This window comes from Diplotaxodon limnothrissa, linkage group LG14, assembly GCF_057381915.1.
Source record: "Diplotaxodon limnothrissa isolate DT_005_m linkage group LG14, D_limnothrissa_male_GT1.1, whole genome shotgun sequence".
Taxonomy (NCBI): Eukaryota; Metazoa; Chordata; class Actinopteri; order Cichliformes; family Cichlidae; genus Diplotaxodon; species Diplotaxodon limnothrissa.
Genome location: NC_140609.1, coordinates 6,426,303 through 6,444,085, shown reverse-complemented (window position 1 = coordinate 6,444,085; position 17,783 = coordinate 6,426,303). Strand labels below are relative to the sequence as shown.

The window sequence follows — 17,783 nt, the reverse complement described above, 5'->3', positions numbered from 1 at the left end:
TGACATCTGGTGGCAGCTGTGTGGAACCATTACATCAATGTGGTTATATTTAGCATCCCTAATAATTGTGGTAAGGCCTTACTTTTCTTGAGCTGGATAGTGACTCTCTCAAATAGCCCTAGAGATGGGTCGGTGACCCCCTGGCAACCACCGGTTACTAGGACTCAGGTTTAAGCCAATTTTCCTGCCCACGTACAGGAAACAATTACACAAGTCTGATAGCTTCACACAAGCTCAAACTCAGCAGAAAGTCTGAATATTGTTCAAAAGGTGTATTTATTTTGCTTCTAATTACATCGGTATTTACAGTAGTATTTCAACCATCAAATCACTTTATCAAAGCAAAAAAAAAAAAAAAAGTTAGTTTCTTTCCTCATTTTACAACTTTTAGGCTCATAACTCTTTTACAAAGTCACAGTCAGCCTTGACGACACATCCACATGTGCACAGGATCAAGATGACGGTTTGGTTTTTGTAGGGCGCAGACGGCGGGAGGAAGGCGGACAGCTTGCACAGAAAACTCATCTTCTGGTAACATCATCGCTGATGACTCCACAGAGAGCTGCTTCTGTTCACAGTCAGTGGGGACCTGACCTGCCACCAGCAGGAGGAGAGTTCACAAGTCTTAGCCTTGTGACTTTTAGTTTTACTTAACACTGAACAAAAGTGGATGCATTTCAGAGTGTCTGAAGCACATTTAGAAATCAGATCTCCAAAAATCTACATCAATAACACACCATTAGTTATAGGCATTTATCCAATCACGGACACCTAAATGATCACACAAGTGAAGAATTCTAGAGTTTTTTTTACCCAAATTCTTCATCTGGAAATGTTTATGGCAGTTTTTATTTTTATCATCATCATCATCATCATCATCCCCCCCCCCAGAAACAGCAGCATTAGAACAAATCTGGGTCAGGTTTAACGTTTTTCCTTTATGACTCGATTTTTGGCGTCCTGGGGAAGTTTTAGCCAACAGCAAATTAATACATGCAAAGCAGACAGACCACTCTGCACTAACTCAAGATAGTAACTGCTGACCACTTCTAAACTACCAAATACTGCTATGCTGCCATTTTGACTTTCTGTACTTTAGATTTATAGAGATGTGGTTTCATTTTTGACATTTCAGGGTGAGATATTTTTTAAATTTCCAGTTTGCTTCATTGTTGTGACAGTAAATCTTATGTACTTTTACACTAACAGGCCCACACTTTGACACGTTCTCTGTCTCTTTAAGTGTCTAAAAAACCCAAAACAACAACAATTGGGGGAGAACGAAAAAGGGTTCAGGACAAGAGTACTGCATCATGTATAAAAATAAACTGGTCAATATTTCAGCTCGGCAGCAATAATTCACCTTCCAAACTCTCAGCTCTCTTCCACTTCACTGTGCTGATCTCCTCCAGTGCACAGGCTTGCAGATTGATTTTCTAGCCTAAATGAATTAATGCTGGGGGGGGGGCAGAAAATAGGCAAGGTGGGCCTGCATTTAGATAATCTAGAAACTGCTAATAATTTCCCCTTTGCTTAGCTTTCCTGATGCTAGACTCAGGTTGAAGGCTGAAGCAATGTTACAAGTCAGGGGCAACTCTAGATAATGACACAAGCAGGACTGGCAGCGTATCCCGGGCTTGAGGGTGGTAGCACACACTTAAAATGTGTAGCCAGCAGGAGGCGCTTTGTCATCCTTGTTGCTCTCCAAGGAGAAGGGAGGAATGCGGACATCAAAGTGGGAACCATCAGTTCTTTCGATGCGAAACGTTCCCCTAAAACAACAATAATAAAAACACTAAGTGAGAAAAGCTGAAGATACTTTGGATTTTATAGCATGTGAAGAAAGAGGTAGATGTAGACTCACCACATATGACCACTTGGGGCTTGTAGAGACACGTGGCTGCTGTATTGGAAGGCTGGCTGTTCTTTAGACAACACCGGCTCCTGTTAGGTAAGTACAAAGAGCTGAGCATTTCTAAACAAACGCGACAGTCTCCTCCTCACAGCCAGGATGACAGTCTGTTCATTCAACTCTGGAATCAGATCAAAATACTAACAGACAAGCGGAGCCAAGGCATCTGTATCATATCAGAACTGGGGTCTTGAAAAAATTCATCATTCATACTCTGGTGTTGAGGCCTTTGCATCAGTCAGGCATGTTTATTTTTAATATGATATGTAATATTAGGGATGGGTATCGTTTAGGTTTTATCCGATACCGGTGCCAAATCGGTACTTTTGAAACGGTGCCGGTGCTCAAACGGTGCTCGAACCGGTGCTTAAAGAATGGAGAACACAAAATTGGTCCAAAAACCTCTCATGGTCAGCTGGTTTTTTGTAAAAAGATAACAATGTTAGCCTTTTCTGCAGCTATGGGGCATATATGGTATCACTCTTAGCTGGAAGCAGTGCTTAAACAATGGAAAAAATACAAACTTTGTCCAAAAACCTCTCATGTTTAGCTGTTTCCCTCTTTTTCTTTGGTCATTTTAGCCTTTTTGGCCAGGGTGAAGGGAGTATCTGCCATCAAACAAGAAGACAGCCACATGTAGCTATGATGATGTTTGCTAGTTCACCTTACATGCATTAATGTAATAACGTGGTTAGCCTACTCAACGTAAATTACACACGAACAACATTAAGCTACTCACGCAGAGAAGAACGGCTGCTGCTGCCATCAAATACGGCGCATTTCTCGGCTTTAAAAAAAAAAAAAAAAAAAAACGCTATGCGTCGCCAGGTGTTTCATCGGATTCGAGGTGTTACTTCCTTTGACAGTATCACAGTATCAGCTTAAAGCACTTGTTGCAGGCTGCTGAGTTTGCATATTTTGCTGTGAAGTACAGCCAGACTTTTGACCGCTTCGCCTTGGACATTTTTAATCTGTAGCTCTGCATAAAAGAACGTACGTACCTGGCCCCGCCTACTATCCTCGGAAACGTAAAAATGATTGGCTAGAAGTGTATCACAGCTCAGGAAAAAAAAGCACCGAAATAAAGCACCGAAATGTGCGCTGCTTTTCGGTCTGGTTACTACCGTTTATGTCAGAACCGGTGCCATCATGGCACCGGACACCGGTACCCATCCCTATGTAATATGCAATGTAATGATACGTAATGAAAGAATACAGTAAAAAAAAAAAAAATTACATCTTAGATGTCCTTTAAGTGGACTATGTTTGGTTAAAGGACGTCTTATGAAGCATGAGATCAGAATTCTATAATCCAAATGTAAATCGCCGCTTGATTCATTTATTTGCTTAACTTGTTTTGGACCGTAAACAGGGCGCGAATGGGACACCGGAAACAAAGCTCCCCACAGGAGTTTCCGCACCGGAAGTAGCATATGCTAACGTGCACATAGTCTATTACATACCTCAGTGTCAAAAACAAGTAATATAATATAATATAATATAATATAATATATGGCATGCATGCATATATGGTGTGTAATATTACTAATGTAATAGTATTATCTTAGAGGGATTGTGTGTCATTGCTAATCATGTCTGTCGTTCTGTGGCCGGCTGCGTTTGTCCAACTCCACATCTCGTTGCTGTCTGTGGTTCTGCTCGTGTTTGTAAGCATGCTCACCCTGCCTACGACACCTCGTCCTCGGACCGTCTCCAGAGTTCCTGATAGGCTGAAGATCCTCCAGTGTCTCTCTCTCAGCTGAACCACCTCGTTGCCCAAGTTCTCCAGACGGATACAGTAGCGCCACTGCAGGAAGACAACACAAACAGATTTGAGCTGTTTATTTCTGTGTTTCACTGTCTTTAATTTACATGATAAAATATAAAACTACTCACCCAATAAACATGAGAATTCTGGGCCTCCTAAGGACAACAAAGAATTAACCTTAGATTTCAAGCAAACTACAGAGGAGCATTTAAGCCTACAAATTAAAAAGAAACAGGCTGTAAGCCAACATCTTGCCAAGCACACCTAATAACACCAATGAAATGTGTTTGAGCTGTGAGGTGGTGTGGCTCAGGCTGTGCTGCAATAACAAATAATATATAAGTAATATCCGTAAAGATCCAGCTACCCTCATTCCCATGTAGAAGGGGATGACAGTGACTCTGATGTTCTCAGTTGTCTCTCTGTGGACGTCTGAGAGCTCCAGCCAGGGGTGGTTCTTCTCTTGCCATGCTTTAAGGGTGTCTCTGGCTGTGAATGGAGGAACTACAAAAACAAAAAACAATCACATTAAAAATAGTCTGCTTCTTAGGCATTCTAGGTGGCCATTGAGTGGATCTTATAAGGATCGGAACCAAAAGTCAAACTACAAATGACAGTTTCACATAGGAGGGATAAACTTTAACATTACAAAACTTGCCACTCAAGCACTCAATCCTGCAGAAATTACCACCACCTTTATTCATGAAACTGCCCAGAGGATCGTCATGTTTACAAGATAAGACCTACATACATAAGATATGTAGGTCTGTCACAACTTTATGAAACAACAATGCTATGGAAGGAAACATGTCGACTACATCTGTTAGATATAGAAGAAACCTGTTGGACTTATACAAAACCACAGAGCTGAAAAAAGATCTGCGTTTACTTTTTGAAGGGTTGTACATGAGGAAGCGCTCAAACAGCTCATGCTGGATGGGGACCTGCTCTGTGGAGTTATAAGGCAGAATGTCTTCATGGCTCACATAGTCCAGACCTGAAGAGGAAAGCCAGAAACAGAACCATCATAACTACTAGAGCAGGGCGATACTAAAAATATTTATCACGATATACATTTGAAAATTTGCGATAACGATATAACTGACGATATAATTGACACTAGACAAAATACTTTACAACTCCACAACTTTATTAGTGCAAAATAAACCATCAATGTATTTTCACTTAAACAAGCAGCTGTTTTTTGCATTAAAGTTATATAAAAATGTAACAGTGCAAATGCAAATTCCTTGCTGACAGTTTAACCAAAAGGCATTTCCAGTGGACATTGCACCACTTGATGGGTTGTCAGAGCATTACGTCTATCGTAGGGAGGAGCCTCGCGGAGTGATACGTACTGTGCTTCAACATAATATTACCATATTGCGTGTGTATAAGCTCTTTTTAAGTTTTGTGGATATTATACACTGTTATGCTGAGGATATGTCGGCCAATGTCCAGGGTTAGGGTCACTGTCGACTTTCAGAAAAATCAAAGGATTGATTTTAAGTGTGCCGTATTTTCCAAACAACACAGTAATAACGGCGGCCAGCTAGCATGCTCTACCAAAAATAGTGCTTTGTTGTGTATCTGATGGACGAAAGCTAAACCAGTTCCACACCACTGAAGTTGCAGCATTTTTACAAACCAATTCTGGTTCATCTGTTTCATTCAACGATCCGCTTTCGCCCTTGTCATTCTCCGTCGCCGCAGTGCCTTTTTCGCCATGTGCGTATGAAAACAAAGGCACAGCGCATGCGCGTTTTACCCATATTCTATCGCAACATTATACCGGTATTACCGTGACCGGTATGATATGGCCCAGCCCTAATAACTACCATTATCAAAAATGCTCTTTTCACAGAATTCAATATTTGAACATTTTGAGTAAATTACGTAATTTCCTCAGCACTGATAAAAGAACACCAGCTGCTTTTTTGCCCTTTTCTCTCTGACAGCAGGTTGGATGTGACTGTGTAAAAATAAGGTGTGCTCTATTCGGGCCAGACTCAAATTTAATGCTTAAAGTATGACCGCCAGTTTCTAATGCCAACTGTAAGACCCCAAGATAGACATCACCAGTAGGGGTGGGTTTTTATAATTGATTTATCGATTAAAATCGATTCTGGCTTGGATAACGTAAAATCAATTCATTAAAATCCTGAATCGATTTTTTAATATAAATTTATTTTGCCAGAATCTCTGGTGAAATCTCACAAAATTTCAATAACCACCAAACAGCTAAGACAGTAAATGAGAGCAGGAACACGGATTCTGCACAAAGACAAAACCCGTGGATCAGAATCAGTGAGATGTCGCCTTTCTCACAGTCGGGGCTGAAAGCCGACAGCTCGCTGATTCTGATCTGTCGGCGGGTCCGCGCTTTGTGTTCCCTTTATGTGCGGATTCTAAAGCTGTTAATTTGATGTCTCTCCAAACAATATTGACCGAACCAGCAGCAAAAGAAGATCCAAACTACGCTTCACATAAACATCGTCATGTATTCACTCTTACTTTTACTGTTTTGCTTCGACCACGATGCACAGCTCTCTCTCTCTGTCTGTCTGTACTTCGAGAACAGTTTCCTGTCTAAAAATCAGTTTTCTTCATTATTCGCTTGCTTGTTACGCACAAGTCTACCGTTGTGTACAGCGCTGTCGGCTGACATTTTTTTTTCGTTTTATATACTTCCGAAAAGAAAACCTAATTTCTGCCGTTCAATACTGAACAAATTTAAACTTTTTAAAATTATGCAAAATGCAAAACGCTTAGCCGTGTCTCTAATAAAACCGCTGTAACTTCCGAGGTAATGTTCATGTGTTGATTAATGGTTTTCTTTCGTTTTTGATCTACTGCAGAATATTTTTATAAAATCCCAGGCCAGGAAAATCACCTTCATGTTTTTCTGTGTTTTATCCTCAGCTACTTTGACACAAAGGCATCTGCTGTGATGCTTACACCTTTGATAAAGTCTTGCGTGTGTCAGCTTCCTTTTTATAGATACAAAAATATGTAAATGTACTGATCTGAGTTATAATATTTCTGGCTGTCAAAATTTCCCAGATTCAAATTGAATTGAATCGAATTAAGTCGAATCGTGGATCAAATCGATTCGGGACCTTGTGAATCGGAATTGAATCGATTCTAGAAATCAGTGACGATACCCAGCCCTAATCACCAGCTATCTCCCGTCTTTTATTATGACAAAAGCCTCCATAAGAAATAAATGAAAAACAATCAGAATGTGAGTCAGATGTATGAGTGAGTGGCTCCTGACCAGTGTGCATACCTGGGATGGCGTACAGAGCCCTGCTGTCATCGTGGTTGGCCAGAAACGTCACTGCCTCCGTCTGGGACCTCTGAGACTGTCACAGCGCACAGACCAACAGTTACATACCTGCAGACCTCAACACTAATAAATACCTACAGTTTGAGTCCACCACAGTGGAGGGTTTGTCACCTAGCAACATTTCCACCCACTGCACTGCCTGAGATCACACAGACTGTGTCCACAATTGAGCTCAAAACAGTGGTTGAAGCTCTGAATAACTACATGATCTCAGTACAAGCACAAGTTATACTTACTATATGAGGGCAGTCTCTGGTGTCAATGAGGACTTGGTAGTAAGTGTGAGTCTTCCCCTTCACCTCCTTGGAGCCGTGGGCCCCTGGGGGCTCAGGTTTGCTGCAGGAAGAAGCACTACAAAATCAGTACACAACACACAAAACAACCACGCAGAAAGTCAAGCTGAGATGGGCATTTTAGCCCAGACCACCCTACCTGTCAGACATGGGAGGGGTGATGTCTCGATCATAGAGGCGGGCGTGCCATGGAAACAAGACGATGCCTCTGTAGCCAAACACGCTGTGGAGAAACAGCTAGGGGAGAGCCCGACAACAACAACGACGAGATAAGGCTTTCAGAAATTATAGATGTAGGACGCTCAATACACACAATGTTGTATGGGATTACAGTCACTAGAAGAGATGATGCAAACAGGTTATATGGACAACACTGAGTTACATAAACTGTTTCATAGGCCTGTTCTCTCTCACTCACTGTTCTGGCGTCGTTCATCATGTATAACTATAGACAAAGGTATGGGCAGTAATGCTGAACACTGGAGCAGAGCTGTTTCTATCCTCTCCACACTGTTGCTTTGTTCTGCACTACTTAAGATCCATCATACAGTGCCAGAGTAGGGAATTAAAGTCTGACCACTAAAGTAATAAGATTAAAGAACAAAGAAAGAAAGTCATGCAAGGGAGACACACACACACGCGGTAGTCAAAGGGCATTTCTTATTCATCTCTGGGAGTTATGTTAACTAAGCAGTTCCACATGCAGCCTCCCTGGGCAGGCTTCTAAAGTATATTCTGCCCCCAATTTTAATATTTTTTTTGTAATATTCTCATATGGAACTTATTTTTTTGGTCCAGAGCCTCTTCCCACTCTCAAACTCCAAGTGCACTGCTTTGGAGGTCTGCTGTGACCTGCAGCAGGCAGAGAACTGCTTCATGAGCCACTAGCCCAAACTCACCAAGGCTACAGAGTAATCTAACTCTGTAACACTGTAATGGTCCGTGTGCAGTAGAAGGGCCTATGAAATTTATGTTAGTCATCTGTCTAATACAAGAGAAAGAACAAGAGCTAAACCAGATCATCAGCTAAACCAGATCATCAGCTTCGGTATAAGCATGAATAAAGTGTGAAGGTCTTACCTGTCCGGTTTCATATTTGCCGTGCTGCTTCACAGCCTCAAACACTCCCACAGTCTCTAGAATCTTCCCCTCAGGCCTGTTCCTGCCAAAAACAGGCAACATCATTACACTCTGAATCTGTGTGGGTCTGCATGCTACACAAAAATTGAACCAACAAATCATGTATGGGACAGCACACCGGGTCGGGAAATTCCATAGATGCAACGACAGCAATTTGGAATTTGCCATCCTATGGAAAAAATATGCATTAAGCCCTATAGGAAGACAGGTCCTGCAGACTCTTCAGCCCTGATCTCAATCACAGTTTGATAATATTGTTAACACTTGACCGTTGAGGTGTTTTGTTCAAATACAGTTGATCTCAAACTCCATGCCCCCATCATTATTTCAGAACAAAACAAACAATACGTGTTGGCACCGATAACAACAGCTGGTCACTTCATATAAATAACACTCTTATTCTGTGCTTCCTGCAAAGCTAATCTTCACAACAGAAATGAAGAGCAGGGATTAATGAGGTGGATATATGGACGGGGAGATTTAATATTACACACCAAGTTGGACAAGTTGTATTGCACAAGAATAATCACAAGGTAAGCTGCTTTTATTAGAAATATGGTTACAAAACAACGAACATGCAGATTCTGAATGAATACCTCTGGGTAAGATCGGGAGGACAATACTGTACTCAGTTCTGATGGGTGACCATCTCAACTTTGCTTGAAAGACAAACCAAGTTCAGATGCAATCCAGGCAGAAATGTCAATCATGACGAGAGAGGGCTGAAAATTGAGTCAACGTGGAAGTGCCAAAAACTGCAGGGGGTATAATGGCCACTCAGTGCAATACGAACCTGCGAAACTGTAACCACTTGGTGACACGGGGCGATCGTGGCTCAAGAGTTGGGAGTTCGCCTTGTAATGGGAAGGTTGCCGGTTCGAGCCCCGGCTTGGACAGTCTCGGTCGTTGTGTCCTTGGGCAAGACACTTCACCCGTTGCCTACTGGTGGTGGTCAGAGGGCCCGGTGGCGCCAGTGTCCGGCAGCCTCGCCTCTGTCAGTGCGCCCCAGGGTGGCTGTGGCTACATTGTAGCTTGCCATCACCAGTGTGTGAATGTGTGTGTGAATGGGTGGATGACAGGTTGTGTAAAGCGCTTTGGGGTCCTTAGGGACTAGAAAAGCGCTATACAAATACAGGCCATTTACCATTTACAATGTTTTATCAAAACAGGTTAGGGTTGTTGTCCCACTAATAAGAAACAAGAGAGTGCAGTATTTGCCCCGAGGTCAGGGTTAGGGCTGAACGATATATCGCATTTGCGATAATATCGCGACATGATCAAGTGCAATTTTCTAACCGCAAAGGCTGCGATTATACTCTGGACATGTCCAAATTCATGGGCTGCATCCTCCTGAGGCCGCATTTGTAGACCGATTACGTCACAGCGACGCGCCGAAGGCTGTCCAAATTACTACCATATCCCAGAATTCATAGCGCGGCCCAGCCAAACTCCAGTTTCCAGCAATGGCGGCCGCTACTAAGTTTTAAAATTACTCATACTAATCTTTCTGGGTCACAAAATAAACTTTTAACATATTTTCAGGCGAGAAAGTAGTTGTGTAAACATCAAATATCTGCTCGGTTCATCAAGATATCCCATATTTGCAAAAGTGCTTCGACGTTTTCAGAGGCGTCTGCTACCCACCAGCTCGACAGCTAGCCGGGAGCTCGAGGGTTACTGATGCGGCCGAGAACGGCACAACTCCCGGCACATCATTTTCAGATCACCGCGGAGTTTCGCTGCTCGGGTTAAACGTAATATATAAGTCACTTAGACAACCTAAAAATGTTATTGTTGGGCTTTTTTCAGTGTTTTGTTTGTTCGTGAGTAAATCGGTTTGGCTGAGATTAAAGTTATTAGATTAGATAAAATAAAACTATTAATCCCCCGGGTGGGTTCCTCCTTGGTTTTCACACAGCTGACTAAACGTCAAACAGAAAACTTATTAAACAGAAGTATGAGACAGTCGAGAATTTACACCAGTGTCTGGTTATATTTTAGATAGCAAGAAGCAGACGGCCAAGTTTATTAAACTCCACCGAGACAGCGGTGACGCTAATCAGAACTAGACCGTCCAATTTCACGCCTTTAAATTTTAAAGGCGTGTTTGTGTGTGTGTTTATACAATTGCTATTATGTTTGAACTTTATGTGTAATGTTACTGACTGCAGAGATCAGTAAGATGTGTGTATTTTTTATTTATTAGTTTTATTTATTTAATATTATTTTTTAATTGAATGACTGTCTAGTAGTTCACAGATGTCGAAAAACTGAGTGTGGTAAAGCCACTGATTTTGTTTATGTATATTTCTGCAATCTGCACATTGTACTGACTTTCATTTTAATGTTTACACCAGGGTTCCTTGTCAGCACTTTATGCTCAGATGTTTGTAAGCTAAAAATAAACTATTGTGTATGTTCAAATATACTGTTGTGATTGAAGAAGTTAAATAAAAATGTCAGTCATCAATTCATGCATCACCTCATGTCATCATAACAGAGGTCTGTCTTCCAGGAAAGAACAGTTTAAAATTAATGTAATATAGTATTGGCCATACTATATGATGTATTGCTTGTCTTTGTTTAATAATACAGAAGACAAAGACCTTAAAAAATAATCGCATATCGCATCGCAATATTGGGGCAAAAAAATCGCAATTAGATTATTTTCCATAATCGTTCAGCCCTAGTCAGGGTGGTGCAGTCTCTGTGCTGCTGGGATAGCCTCCAGCCCAAAGACTTTAGAATATGGATGAACACTTTAAAGATGTCAAATGATGAGAACAAGAATGAGCCTATGCAAACATGCACAACTGGCCTAAGTTACTCTTTAACCCCTCTGGGCTCCTCTTCACTTTCTACTTGTGCAGCAATCTGAGACAAGTCGATACACTGTCCACAGATAATCGCCAATCTAAATTTAGCCACACTGCTACAAACTCTGGACCCAGCCTCAGCCAACAGCTAGCCCTTGTCAACAACACGCCTTGCCAAGAACAGAAACTATCCATGTCACTATCCATCCATTTGGGTTGGGGATTTGTGCCATTGAGCAGTCAACATATCACAGAAAAGCTTGGTAAAAATATAAAAATATCAGTATGTCATCAGATATCATTACACAAGGAAAAGGTTGCATAAACAAATCTTAACGATACAAGAGTGTGCTGATTCACCGCTGCTATTCCAACCAGCGTGTGGGCACTCACCCACCTGTCCACCCACCTTTACTCTCTCTCACAGAACAGATAAATCAAGCACACTCTGCCTCTTTCTGTCCACACCTGCAATCTTTGGGCTTTCACTGGTGACCATTGAGGACGTGAAACCAAAGCTGAGAAATCAATAATGAGCTAACCATTTCACTGTCCACACAACTAATTAATAAACATTAAGAATATCTAGAAAAAGACTGAAAGCCAGAGCTACAGTACAATAAAAGCATGAGCAGTAAGCAAAGCTAAAATCTTCACTACTCCTTGGGAGCTTTACTACAGTCTTTTCTTACAGTAGGTTGTGTTTCATCTTCCTCCTTCAGCTGACACAACTGTACTTTCTTGTCTGCTGGCTCTTTTCTATTGTCTCCATTGCGGCTCTGTTCCTTGCACTTCCCAGTTTACAGAGCAGTTCCATTATAAATTTGAGCTACAGATACATACTGATCCAGTTAATCTGAAACTTTAATTTTGCTGTTGCTTCTACTAGAGATGACACGTTAACCTGTTTAACATCAATTTCACTGGCACGCCTGTTTACACACGTCCTTTTAGCATTTTTTTCCTGAGCACAAACAATGTCAGTTTATATATATTTATATTTTTAACCAGCTAGTCCATGCCTGGATTCCTTCCAAGCACACATCTCTGATTCCTGCCTGTGTTTGCTACTGAGTCTTCCTGATACATCCCAGTCTTGCAGAGACAGGGAAAGATTGCAGAGTGCTTGGATGTCAGCTCACAGCTCTTCTTGCCAGTCTTACTGTACACATTAGATCACTGAAGTCATGTATAAATTTACAATATTATACAAGCTTTACAGTTAATACTTGCAAGCCTGTACTGAATTTTAAGGCCTGATAATGACCCGGGGAATTATATGCCCAATTTTAAAATTAAGAATAACTAGATTAAGTGTTAATCTTAAAGAAATACTGCTTTTGTGGTTGCTGCAATGCTGTCGGTGGTTAATACAACTCCATTTTTAGTTTCAGTATATAATATTTGGTACAAGCCTGTCAGCAGTAAGACAATTAACTTTATTTACACCAAGGTAATTCTCCCATTACCAGGTCTGACTGTATAAGATCAGTCCACCAATCATCAACGATTAAGTATTGGGTTGATTTAAGTCCTAAATAACAGGAGAGGCAAATATTAACACACAAAACTGAGATACTGACAGGGAGCCAACAGGTGTCTGAATGATGTTAATAAGACAGTGCCTCTGTGCAGCCTGCAAACTGCAGCCTGTGCAGCACCAAATGTTTTAAGGGTCTCTCAGTTGTTCTCTTCACTAAAATGACAGTGCCAGCATTAATAATAAGGAAATAATACAATACACTATCAGGATAACGCAGATATTGCTGAATAACTTTTCAAAGCCTATATTTGTGCTACTAAATTCTTTCAAAACTGCCAAACCACTGAAGAAGAATCTTCCCAAATGTTTACTGTGTAGTTAAACATGTACTGAATTGACGCCATAGGTTGGAAGCAGTAACAACATCAAGTGCAGCTCAACTAATGCTGGCAAGCTACTTAACAGCCAATATCTGTGATTTCTTCATTTCTTGCTGGTAAATCCTCCTCTTTCAGATGGACTCTAAAGTAGGGCTGGGCAATATGAGGAAAATCTAAAATCACAATATTTTTTTGGCTACATCACCATATATACACAGTGATATGTTTAACCTCCAAAATCCATATAGAGCCTAAAATTGCACTGGTATACGCATTCAAATCGACCATTCAATGTTCTTTTTTTCCCTTCTTTGAATACAAAAAACCTGAATGAAATGAAAGGTTTTATTTCAACTACTTTTTAACCATTAGTTCTACACAGAGATTTTTCACAAATGACTACAGTCACAGTAAGTCTCTCTGTGGTCAACACTAGACCTTTAACAAAATATCATAGCAACAAAAAAGGACATCAAGCAATAATTCACAAGACAATATAAAACAACCGAAATGAAAAGGGTGCTTTTTATGCTTATGACGTATAAAATCTATACAATAAAAAATGTGATGACCTCAAATTACAGAAACAAAAGTCTAGATAGTGACTACAAAAAGGACTGACCAAGAACAGTCACAGGAAATCACTAGGGGTGCAACGATACACAAAATTCACGGTTTGGTTCGATACTTTGGTGTCACGGTTCGATATTTTTTCGATACAAAATAAAATGTTCATGCCTTTTTAATTTGTCATTTATTAAAATTATAAATATATATTTTAACTCAAAAGTACAGTTTTTAAATTTAACCCTAACCCTTGTGCGTGTTTTTTATTTTGACAGCGAATGCGCACCTGCGGACCACTTATGTGCACCCCTGGTTATTTAGCTCATCATATCGCAGCCTCAGAAATTATTTTGGTCATGAAACCATAAAGCTGCACTTTCTTTTTGCCTTATAGTCTGATGTGTCATAACTTTTCCGTTTTGCGGTAAGCTTTTCTTTGGCTGTCACTTCTTCACCCTGACCTGTCTTATTTGGCTCAGCAGAACTAAAATATATATCCTGCTGCTTTTACACACGCACTCACATAAGCTCAGCGATTCTCTGCGCGATCAACCTCTCACATGTTTAAGCTGCGGGAGATTTCACTTGTCATGTTTGCATAGTAAGCTAACGATTGATAAGACGATGTCAGAGGAATTGGTGCACAAATTATCATCACTCACCAATCAGTACTGTCGCTCTCTATACACAGTTCACGCGATTGCAAAGTGAAAGCAAAAAAACAAGTGCAAATTCAAATGCGATTTCAATATGTCACATATTGACAGTGGCTCACCGATGCCAATGACATAATTACCCAGCTACATTTCCGAAAGAATGCAAAAGCATTGACATATATTTTTCCTTCCTACAATAGCCGGACAGGCAGGGCAGAGATAGATTTTGGTAGCCCGACTGGAAAAATCGCTAGCCCCAGGACGTCGGGCTAGCGATATTGCAAGCCCTGTATCTGATTGAGGAATCACTCATCTTTGGAAAAGAGTTTATTACAGAGAAATGGCTCTTTCCAAAATAAAAGCTATACTATCCGCTTCTTCTGGGCTATATTCTCAGCAGCATATTAAACATATCAGGTCCCCATAAGGAGAATCCTGTGCTAACGGCTGTCTAAATGACTCAGGTAAAGTTTGTAGCATGCATGCTTGTTGTTTTTGTCTTTGCACTAGGATGATGTCGGCGTAAATGTGCAGTCATATTCGTTGTGTTCCCACTAGTGCTTTCAGGTTAACCTCGTTAAAATGACCTTAACGCCACAACACGGCAAATCTCCGTTAACGAGCTAGCCCTGATAGCCCCGTGCATGGGGCTAGACGGCCAACACGTTAACGAGCTAACTGCGCTAACACACTAGCTCCCACCCATGTAATTGAGCATTGCGTGGCACATCCAACATACTGTTTTACTTTAGTCCATGACGCGCTTACCTTCAGGGTCATACGTCACATGAAAACCAAAATAATTCCAAACGCCAGATCTGAATGAGGGTGGGGGAGGTCCATGTTGCAAGGAGAGCTTAACTTCTGTCTCGCTAGCTTGCCCTGCGCTCTTCCTTCTGACTATGCTGTCTGTGTCGAGCGCTCAGTGGATCTGCGCTCGACAGTGCAGCCTAGGCAGAGTAGTCGAACGCAGATTCACTGAGCGCTCCACACAGACAGCATCGTCAGAAGGAAAGTTGATAAAATAAATTACAAATGTTGTATTGTTCGATACATATGCGTACCGAACCGAAAGCACTGTATCGAACGGTTCAATATCGATACGAATATCGTTGCACCCCTAGAAATCACAGCTGGTTTATTTAACATTTTATTTGCAGTATTTTCCTATCTGGTAAAATATAAACATGCATGTTCAGTGCAGTGTGCCAGGTAGAAAAGAAGGGGGAGATTAAAGATGCATTCGCAGCGTGTGGGAGAAAAAAAACATTTCAGCGAATTACATGCAGATAGCTTATTAATGCTATTGCAATTGATACCCGATGGTTACAATAAAGACATTTCAACTATTGTACGTGGAAAAACTCGAGGTACCCATGGGTCGCCACAGCAGATTATCTGCCTCCATCTCACCATATCCCAGCATTCTCCTCTGTCACACCATGTTCTCTTTCACTCACTACATCCATGAATCTTTTATGTGTTATTCAACTTTTCTTCCTGCCTGGCAGCTCCATATTCAATGTGCTTTAGCCAGTTAATCAGCTTTCTCTCTCTTATGCACATGTTCAAACATCTCAGCCTCACCTTTCTAGCTTTGCCTCCAACCTGCTCAAACTGAGCTGTCCCCCTGAGGTCTTCGTCCTGGTCACTCCAAATGAAAATCTTACCATCTTCAGCTCTGCCAAATGTGTTTATGTTAGTGCCACCATCTCCAAACTATACATCACAGCAGGTCTCGGTTACTACCATGTAATCCTTCCCCTTTTTTGGACAGCTGGACCCATGTATTTTAAAACATCTCCCTTTACTACCTCTGCTGCCTGCATCACTCTTACACCTGCCTCCTGCTTATTCACACACATGCATTCTGTCTTGCTTCTATTAACTTTCATGTCTCTTCTTTCCAGAGCATACCTCCACCTCTCCAGGCTCTCTACCACCTGCTCCTACCTACTCTCACTACAGATCACACCTCGCTTTCTAATGTGTTGTCTGCAAACATGGCACGGAGACTCCTGCCTGACCTCAACTATCAGCCTGTCATCATCACTGCAAATAAGGAGCCCAGATCTGATCTCAGTTGTAAATCTCACCTTTTACTCCAACCACACACCTCAGCACTGTCTGGCTTGCCCTCATACATGTCCTGCACCACCCTTCTATACTTCTAACACTCCTGACGTCCACATGCAGTACTACAGTTCCTCTCTTAGCACCCAATCACGTCTTCTCCGATCCACAAAGACACAGTGAAGCGCCTTATAAACTTCTCTATACTTCTCCATCAACACTCTTAAAGCAAACATCAAATCTGTAGTGCTCTGAAGCCACACTGCTGCTCACTGATCACCACCTCTCTTTATAACCTAACTTCAAAAACTGCTTCACATATCTTTATGGTATGGCTCATCAGCTTTCTTCCTCTGTAGTTACAACAGCTCTGCACATCACCCTTGCTCTGAGGCCCAATTCATTTGCACATCGGACTCACTATGCAGGTATCATCTACCTACAGGCAGCTGTCCACTTAATAGCAGCATGGCCAGTGTCTTTAACTAACGGTGCCATTTTGAAGAGCTCGTGCTTAGCTAAAGTCTTTAGCATGCTAGCTCTGGCATATTAGGACAGTTGAGGATTCTTACCGTGACGACATAAACCTCCTCTGCTGAACACCGTCAGGCAGGCCGCAAGCTCGGCATAGTAACCGCGGTCTGTATGCCTCGAACCCGCAGCTGGTGTCAACGACACTCAGTATTCTGTGAGCATGCTTCTTGTTGTATTTACTGACACTACTCAACAACCCTCGACGTAATGCACTAGCCGCCATCTTTCCAATACTAGCACAGTCACACACGTATTATATCGTTTGTCCTCCAGCGCTGAGAGCCAATCATAGCTGAGCTGCCTTCATGGAACGACTGTAATAACAGAACCAAACGCTTAACGTTCAGTAACCTTCTTTTAATTATTTTCGTTTACAACAAATATGACCTTCATTGTAGTCTGAAAATAAAAGTTTAACACTCCTTTATTTTCATTCCACCATTACATTGGTTAAAATGCTGATTGCGCACCGGTAGTTTGGGACAATTTAGTGTTGGAAAGTTGTGTCCCATCAAAAGTACTGTTGCTTAAATTTGTGTCAAAGCTTAGTAATGCAAAAGCGGTAAGTTCTACGAGTTTATGATGAGTCCTTTAAGATAAGATAAGATAAGATAAGATAAGATAACCTTTATTAGTCCCACACGTGGGAAATTTGTTTTGTCACAGCAGGAAGTGGACAGTGCAAAAGTTATGAGGCAAAAATTAGAATACAATAAGAATAAATACAGTACACAACTGTACAGAATAGAATAAAATAAAATACTATATACAGTAGAATAAAATAAAATAAATATACAATAAGATAAAAATAG

At 41.2% G+C, this 17,783-nt stretch overlaps 1 protein-coding gene across 2 annotated transcripts; it reads right to left on the bottom strand.

Annotated features, from left to right (window-relative positions):
• Nucleotides 1-865: 865 nt before the first annotated feature.
• poldip2 (polymerase (DNA-directed), delta interacting protein 2) lies at nt 866-17,233 on the bottom strand. 2 transcript variants are annotated; one of them, XM_085370426.1, is made up of 11 exons: nt 17,010-17,233; nt 8,403-8,484; nt 7,462-7,559; nt 7,266-7,365; nt 6,970-7,045; nt 4,570-4,677; nt 4,048-4,184; nt 3,809-3,835; nt 3,594-3,719; nt 1,865-1,944; nt 866-1,772 (listed from the first exon to the last, which is right to left on the bottom strand). In XM_085370426.1, the coding sequence occupies exons 1-11, from the start codon at nt 17,192-17,194 to the stop codon at nt 1,658-1,660; spliced, it is 1,134 nt and encodes a 377-aa protein (XP_085226552.1). In that variant the 5' UTR covers nt 17,195-17,233; the 3' UTR covers nt 866-1,657. The 2 variants fall into 2 exon arrangements, with proteins under 2 accessions (XP_085226552.1, XP_085226554.1); XM_085370428.1 differs by having other exon boundaries at nt 8,403-8,478.
• Between the last annotated feature and the right edge of the window lie 550 nt (nt 17,234-17,783).

Bases quoted from the DNA above. Each gene is read 5' to 3' on its own strand.
- poldip2 (XM_085370426.1), bottom strand. From the start codon at position 17,194: ATGGCGGCTAGTGCATTACGTCGAGGGTTGTTGAGTAGTGTCAGTAAA. The intron at 3,836-4,047 runs GTAGCTGGATCT...TGTTGTCCTTAG, and splicing joins CCTTCTACATGGGAATGAGG to GAGGCCCAGAATTCTCATGT. The intron at 1,945-3,593 runs GTGAGCATGCTT...CTTACCTAACAG, and splicing joins GACGAGGTGTCGTAGGCAGG to GAGCCGGTGTTGTCTAAAGA.